This window comes from Saccostrea cucullata, unplaced genomic scaffold (genome assembly GCF_032062105.1).
Source record: "Saccostrea cucullata isolate Sc308-1 unplaced genomic scaffold, CSIRO_AGI_Scuc_v1 ctg3333, whole genome shotgun sequence".
NCBI lineage: Eukaryota > Metazoa > Mollusca > Bivalvia > Ostreida > Ostreidae > Saccostrea > Saccostrea cuccullata.
Genome location: NW_026920460.1, coordinates 137,530 through 145,305, shown reverse-complemented (window position 1 = coordinate 145,305; position 7,776 = coordinate 137,530). Strand labels below are relative to the sequence as shown.

General features: G+C 38.8%; 1 protein-coding gene across 1 annotated transcript; it reads right to left on the bottom strand.

The window, feature by feature from the left end:
* Positions 1–222: 222 nt before the first annotated feature.
* On the bottom strand, positions 223–1,161 carry LOC134249250 (putative nuclease HARBI1). Its single transcript, XM_062731622.1, has one exon. It carries the CDS (start codon positions 1,159–1,161, stop codon positions 223–225), a length of 939 nt encoding a protein of 312 aa, XP_062587606.1.
* Positions 1,162–7,776: the final 6,615 nt, after the last annotated feature.

Sequence of the window (7,776 nt, the reverse complement as noted above, 5' to 3'; positions counted from 1 at the left end):
CAGCAGGTGAATTGCACCAATGCTTGATGAGGTTGCGCTGCATCTTGTCTTCTTTTGAAGCTCTGTTAGGTGCTTGGACTTCCACAGTGTCGAATAGGTTTTGGCCCCTTCGCCATTCTCCGGGCTCCATTTGTCCATTTTGCAGCTGACGGTCTAAAAGTCTGTTTTGCAGGACTGGGTATCGGGTGTGCATCAGGTTGTGGAGCAGAATACAAGCCTTCACTATGAGCCTGACTGTTTCAGCATGGTGGTGAGCAGTACCTGGAATCTATTGACCATTATACCAAAGGCATTTTCTACCACTCTCCTTGCCCTTGACAATCTGTAATTGTAGATGCGCTCTTCCCTGGTCAGGTTCTTCGCGCTGTATGGCTTCATCAGGTATGTTCTTAGGGAGAAAGCATCATCACCCACAATGAAGTAGGGAACATCTTGTGTGTCATTGGGAAGGGGGTCTGGACGTGGCCAACCCGTGATGTTGTCGCTTTCTAGACCTTGCTTCAGCTCACTGTGGTTGTAGATTTGGGCATCTGATGCAGCGCCATTTCCTGATACGTCAGCCCAGAGGAATTTGTAGTCGGAACTGACCATGCCAAACAGTATGATGCTGAAGAAGCCCTTGTAGTTGTAGTATTCCGACCCTGTGTTGGGGGGAGCCTTGCATGCCACATGCTTGCCATCAATGGCACCAATGGTGTGAGGGAAGTTCCACCTCTGCAGCCAGTCATCAGCAATTTGCCGCCATTCTTCTTCGGTGGTTGGGCAAGTCATCTGCTCATCAAGGTACTCGTCCACTATGGCCTCGCATACGTCTCTGACAACTTTGCTTATGGTGTTGTGTGGCACCCTCCAGGCATACTGCATGTCCCTGTATTTTGTACCAGAGGCCAGGTGGCGCAGGGTTACTGCCACCTTGAGACCAGGCTCCAAGTTAGGTCTGAAGTTGGTTTGTTCCTTGGTCAGTCTGGGAGTGAGCCGGTTCACCACTTCGTCAAACATGGCTAGGGACATTCTCATGAAATTGTGAAAGGCATGTGGATCTTCATTACGCAGCTCTATCATCAGCTTATTGTACATGCCAAGGTCCAGTCTTCTATCAATCCATGGTCTCACCCAAACAGCTCTATGATTTCTTCTTCGCCTTCTTCTCCTCCTCTGCATCAATTGCTGAACTTGGAAAAGTTGATTGTTATGTTGTTGGATGGCAGCAACTATCAAACGTCAACGATCCATAACTATATTTGTACTTCTCCACAGCTACACTGGCAATGACTGGCTAATATGTCTATTTCTGCTATTTCTGCTACTTTATATAGTACTTGGGTTTACGTGAAGTGTTTGTTATGCACTCGCAATTTGTTCGTAAATCAGATGCAAAGCAGACATTATACAAACGCATTATTTGTGGTCAATCCGTATGCATTCGCTACGAATTATTTTAGTTCGTTATATGGACGTGATAGTCACGCTATATATCCGTTTTACACACTGTCCCAGTCCACTGCCAAACTGCAATACCCCGTCAGTTGCGGTTATCGGCGGAAACCAGCGGATATACAGCGCAAAGACCGAGTATGTTTTGCGTATGCATTGCGTATGTATTGCATATGCAAGGCGGATGTCATCCGCAATCAAAATTTTGAGCAGCTCAAAAATCCTGGCAACGGAAAAACGTGCCTTTGCGGATAATTGCGAACGTGTACGGATGTCGGCCGACTCATACAAGCATGTTTCACGAATATTGCGAATGTTTAGCGAATATAAACCAATTTTGTGCGCAGTTCATACGCAAATCTTCCTTAACGCCAGTGGGACCGGGCCTTTAAATATTATTTCTGCGGTATTAACATACACAATATATTTAGAACATTCGTATGCTGATATTTACCGATTGATTTTTTAAGGGAAAAAGATCTCTTACGAAAGGGAAGGGAAAAAGGAAAAAAAGTCAAATTACACAATATACATAGAACTTTCGTATACTGATAATTACCGATTGTTTTTAAGAGAAAAGGATCTCTTACGAAAGGAAAGGGAAAAAAGTCAAAGTAAGGTACATACGATCTGAAAAGGAATTTCATTTCCCCCAAACGTTTACCGTAAAAATGTTATTTATGTGTTTTTCCATTTTTAGGTCACCTGAGTAAACTCAGGTGACCTATTGCTATCCGTTTTTGTCCGTCGTCGTCTGTCGTCCGTCGTGCGTTGTGCGTCGTGCGTTAACATTTAAACATTTTCAGCTTCTTCTCTGAAACCACTGAACCAATTTCAACCAAATTTGGCATATAGCATCTATGGGTGAAGGGTAACAAAAATTGTGAATTTCGTGGTCCCCGCCCCCCTGGGGCCTGGGGGGTGGGGCAAAAACCACTAAAAATAGTGCAATCTTTAAAAATCTTCTTCTTTACTCCCGGACATCAAGCAGTCAAACTGTTGGTATTATTGTAATCAGCATTGAGTCCTCTACCAAAATTGTGAAATTCATGGCCCCAGGGTCAGGGGTTCTGGTGTTAGGGCGGGGCTCTATTGATTATATAGTGAAAATGCAGTAAGTCTTTAAAAATCTTCTTCTCTGCTCCTGGGTATTAAATAAACAAATAAAGTTCATAGTTATGATGAGCAAGAGTGGCTCTACCAAATTTATGAATTTTATGGCCCCAGGGTCAGGGGTTCTGGTGTTAGGGCGGGGCTCTATTGATCATTGATTATATAGTGAAAATGCATTATTTCTTTGAAAATCTTCTTCTCTGTTCCTGAGTATTAAATAAACTAATTAAGCACATAGTTATGATGAGCAAGAGTGCCTCTACCAAAATTGTGAATTTTATGGCCCCAGGGTCAAGGGTTCTGGTGTTAGTGGTGGGGCTCTAAATTGAATATACCGTATATACTCGCCTATAAGTCGGTCCGCCTATAAGTCGGTTGTATTTAATAAGCTTATATATCACAGGACTGACCTCATATAATACCATTAATTTTATAGCTCGCCTATAAGTCGGACATACAGTTTTGGACCAGAGATTAACTCCCAAAAAACCGAGTTATAGGCGAGTATATACGGTATAATGAAAATGCATTAAATCTTTGAAAATCTTCTTCTCTGCTCCTAGGTATTAAATACACTAATTCAGTAAATAATTATGATGAGCAAGAGTGCCTCCACCAAAATTGTGAAATTCATGGCCCCAGGGTCAGGGGTTCCAGTGCTCCAAGTCACACTTGCTCTCAGGTCGCAAAATGGCGACCTAAAAATTTTTTTGGTCGCCATTTCAGAATTTCTGGTCGCCATAATCAGATATTTCACTCGCCATAAAAAAATACATTTTGTGAATAAAACTTGATAATTTAAATAAGGATATGTATTATGTCTGTATTATATCATAGATTACTTATTACTGTGACTGTAAAAATTTGCTAGCTAGGTTGAATGAAATACTTTTATTGAATACATGTACCCTTATGGTTGTACAGAAGAACGCAAGTAATCTGATTACAGAAATAAAATTTTATCAAATGAAAATACAAGCTTGACAGGTGTTGAGACAGGACTTTGGCTGCTGTTTGTCATGTTTATTTACTACTATGTATACCTAACCCATACACAGTCATTATAAATGCCGCCAAAACACCATTAGCATGATAATACAATCATGATTCATTGTGATATGCAAGCAATTGATCAAATGCTTCAATAACAAGGTCGGATCTTAAAAAGTGTACGAAGTTTGGATGCCATTCTATCAGGAACATTATTTGTCCACGTCTCTGGTTCAGGTTCTATCTAACTTTGTACAGCATGGCATGCTGTCATAACATTACGTGATCAAAGTCCATGCAACGCTTTGTAAAGTGTATTTAAGTATATGTCTTCAAACATTTTCTTGATAGAGAATCTTTACAAATGGAATCTCGATCCCGATCTTAAAAATTGGACGTTTCCAGTCGCGAAAATGCGAGTGTGTTTTCATTTCTAGTCGCAAAATCAATTTTTTTGGTCGCAAATGCGACCATTTTAGTCGCAACTTGGAGCACTGGGTTCTGGTGTTAGGGCGGGGCTCTATTGATTATATAGTGAAAATGCATTAAATCTTTGAAAATCTTCTCTGCTCCTAGGTTTTAAATAAACTAACTAAGTAAATAGTTATAATAAGCAAGAGTGCCTCTACCAAAATTTGAATTTTATGGCCCCAGGGTCAGGGGTTCTGGTGTTAGGGCGGGGCTCTATTGATTATATAGTGAAAATGCATTAAATCTTTGAAAATCTTTTTCTCTGCTCCTAGGTTTTAAATAAACCAACTAAGTACATAGTTATGTTAAGCAAGAGTGCTTCTTCCAAAATTGTGAATGCCTTAGCATCTAGCTTAAAACATGAAACAAATTCAATTATTTGAAAGTTGTTGCTTGATGCTCAGGTGACCTATAAGGCCCGTGGGCCTCTTGTTTTTCTTCCTATGCAGACATAAAAACGTCCGACGCAGAAAGTAGCCCCTCTAAATTTCATAGTAATAGATTAGGTGAACATAGTTTAAATATAGACTGCTAGCCAATTGCGAGCATCGACAACCTCCAAGCATCCATTTTTGCTTTAATTCAAGGTAAATTTACCCCATATGTCACTCCGAAACAGTGAGAACTAGTGCTAATTGTAACGGGGACCGTTACAGATGTTCCCCAAACGCTCCCCAACTCCCTTTTGGTGCCATATTCCCTGTAAGCTTCATTAAATAAGACAAACTCTATGCATCTGAGATTTTAACAACATTTACAAAGAAGTGTACAAAAATCATTTAAACTTTAGCATTGCACGCGTGCACATGTGAATGCATGTGCGTCATGACCATATCATCTTGTCTACACAATCTATATTTTTAATACACTGAATATTAAAGTATTTAATCCAAAATTATTTAAAAAAAATACGCTCATTCAAGTGTATGTTTGATTTTACTCATTTCACGTGCACGCACGTGCATACATGAGCATGATGACCATACCTTCTTGTAGAAGTCAATTACATCTATCTATGTTCTAAATTCCACCCTGTTTGGGTGAAAACTAAGGGAGTTATAGCTGTTTAAAGTTTCAGCCAATCAGATTGCAGCCCATGTACACGCACGTGTATGCATGTGCATGAAGACCATACCTACTTGTAGAAGTCCATTATATCTATCTATGTACCAAATCCCATCCTGATTGGTTGAAAACCAAGGGAGTTATAGCTGTTTAAAGTTTCAACCAATCAGATTGCAGCGCACGTGCATGATAATTGCTTTATTTCATGTTGTAGGATATCCTAATGCATGGCTATCTTCAAAATTTCAAAGGATTTCGTCAAAAAACAAGAACGATATTGAGAAGTTAGTTGCAGCCAATCAGAGCGAAGTGCACGTGAATGCGCGCGAGATCTTGCTATTTACACAAGTGTTCTCCAAGGTCTAGGTCAAAGGGTCAAAGTTCTTCGTATCCAATAAAAGTTCTTTTCACAAGGATTACATATTTGAAATACGAAAGCCCTAGACCTTACCGTTTAAACGTTATGGCTAAGGTACTATGTTCAAGACGACCCCCCTTTTGAAGCGCACAGCCAGATAGAATACACAGAAATAACATATACAACTTACAAGTAATGTTTTAAAAGTTTCATTCATAAAATTCAGTTCCCGTCATGTGACATTTTGCCATCATTCATTCTCCTTCTGTTTTGTCTCTTGAATTTATAATTATTTTATTTTATCTATTAAAAAAAAATAACGATTGTCAGCTGCATTTATTATCATTTCGCGTTTTCTTGTATATCTATTACTTGTATATTATTCATTTCATTAGATAGTGCAAGTATAAATTAGAAAATTGGTACGTCATTTCCATAGTTTTTATTCATTCATAAATCCTTGGATCCGCTCCTGCAGGTTCGCGAAGCCTTGATCACCAATGTATACAAAACATTAATCTCGCCGAAAATGTTCATGATTCCGCTAAACTGAGAAAGTTTACACATGATTTATCATCTCATAACAAACATCAGTTCTGTGAAATGCAGAAATGCTCGAATTGAAGGTGGCATGTCAGATTAGTTTTCCGGCAGAACCTCTTAAAATGAAAGTGAAAGTAAAGAAATTTCAGAGTTCTCACTGGCGTTATAATACACAAAATAATTCGGCTGATCTTCTTAATAAATTACACTTGCCAAGCTTTTTTGGTAGGAAAGATACTGCCAATTAACAAGTATGAAGCTCATTTCAGTACATCTGCCCAATTTCTTTTATGCAAGTCTGCAAATTGAGGAACTTGTAATTTTTTCCTGCACTACTTTCTTCTCCTACCGATTCTAAAAATAATTAGTGGGATGTACCCAATTAAGGTCTTTCGTTTCCAACTGAAAGGACTGATACGACTCGATGGTTGTCCAAGCTTAGCTAATGGACCATTGTTTTAGTGATGATAAAAATGAAAACCTTGTCCAGTACGGGGCGACATATGCTATTGCTTGCAATAGCAGACTTCTGTTTCGTTTCTATGACAACTGTGAGCGACTCGTTACAATTCTTTTAAAAGTAGAAATCACTTTGACACATTGCAAGGAATTAACATTGAAAGTTTCAAAACGATTGCTTGAGTAGTTATTGAGAAAATCGAAATTAAAGAATTTAAACATTCCCCTGGTTTCCATGGCAATAATCGATTATTTGAAAATTTTAAATGCAAATCGCACAACTACAGATATTAATCATTAAAATAAAAAAAAGTTTCATGACGAACGCTTAAGGGACCAGAGAGAACACTCACGGACAAAATTCGTCGCTTTTTACAGGTTTCCATGGCAACGGTAGACATATTGGAACTGAACAAATTCACTGCAACCAGTGATCGTCCTTTGAGGAAAGTTTCAGGAAGACTGTCCCGGACATCTCCGAGAAACAGCCTGGATAAAAAAACATGCGTACAATATCAATATGTCGTCCCCGACTTCGTTCGGGGCGACATAATAATAACAAGCATTCTGAGAGTATTGCATAAGCAATACATGTCCCCTACCGGGCTCCTCTTTTTCTTCAGGATGTCATTTTATAATATGCAAAAGTCATGTCCAAGGTAAAACTGAAAGATTTTCAAGTTGTAAATGCCTTAAAACTAATAAAATAATCCACATTAAGACGAAAATTCAACTCATTTCTCCATCGTCCTTTCCTCGCTTCATATTTTTGTCAACAATCGGAAGTTAGCGCAGTTCGAACCCGATCTCAATTAAGCGATTATGAAAAATATTCAAAATGCCATAATTCTGTGAGAAATCAATGAAGCGAAGCGAAATTCAAACTTGATCTGTAACTCATTAAGATACACTCACATACCAAAATTCAGCTCAATATCTGCAAGCGTTTAGAAAAAAAGTGTGGAAAACCAAGTGGGACAGACAGACGGACGCAGAGGAAACCTATAGTCCCCCCCCCCCCAGTTTCACCGGTAGGGGACTAATAATAAGAAGAAACAGAGTAAAAACAATATGTTCCCCAACTTCGTTTGGGGAACTTAATAAATTGGATTTTGTGGCCCTGATATATGCCATTGCAGCAATTTTACAAGTAATTTTTGTTTTTCAAAATTAGAAAAAAACTGGCAGTTATCAAAGTTCTTCAACAAATACATCAAGCAAAATCAAAATCAGAAATCCCATCTTTTGTTTACAAAGCATTTCAACGTTTTTCCTCCTCCCTATCAGATTTTTGAATTATTATTACAAGATTTGTCATGGAACCATGTTTCTGTTGAGTTGTC

Coding starts and splice junctions, on each gene's coding strand:
- LOC134249250 (XM_062731622.1), bottom strand. CDS start 1,161: ATGCAGAGGAGGAGAAGAAGGCGAAGAAGAAATCATAGAGCTGTTTGG.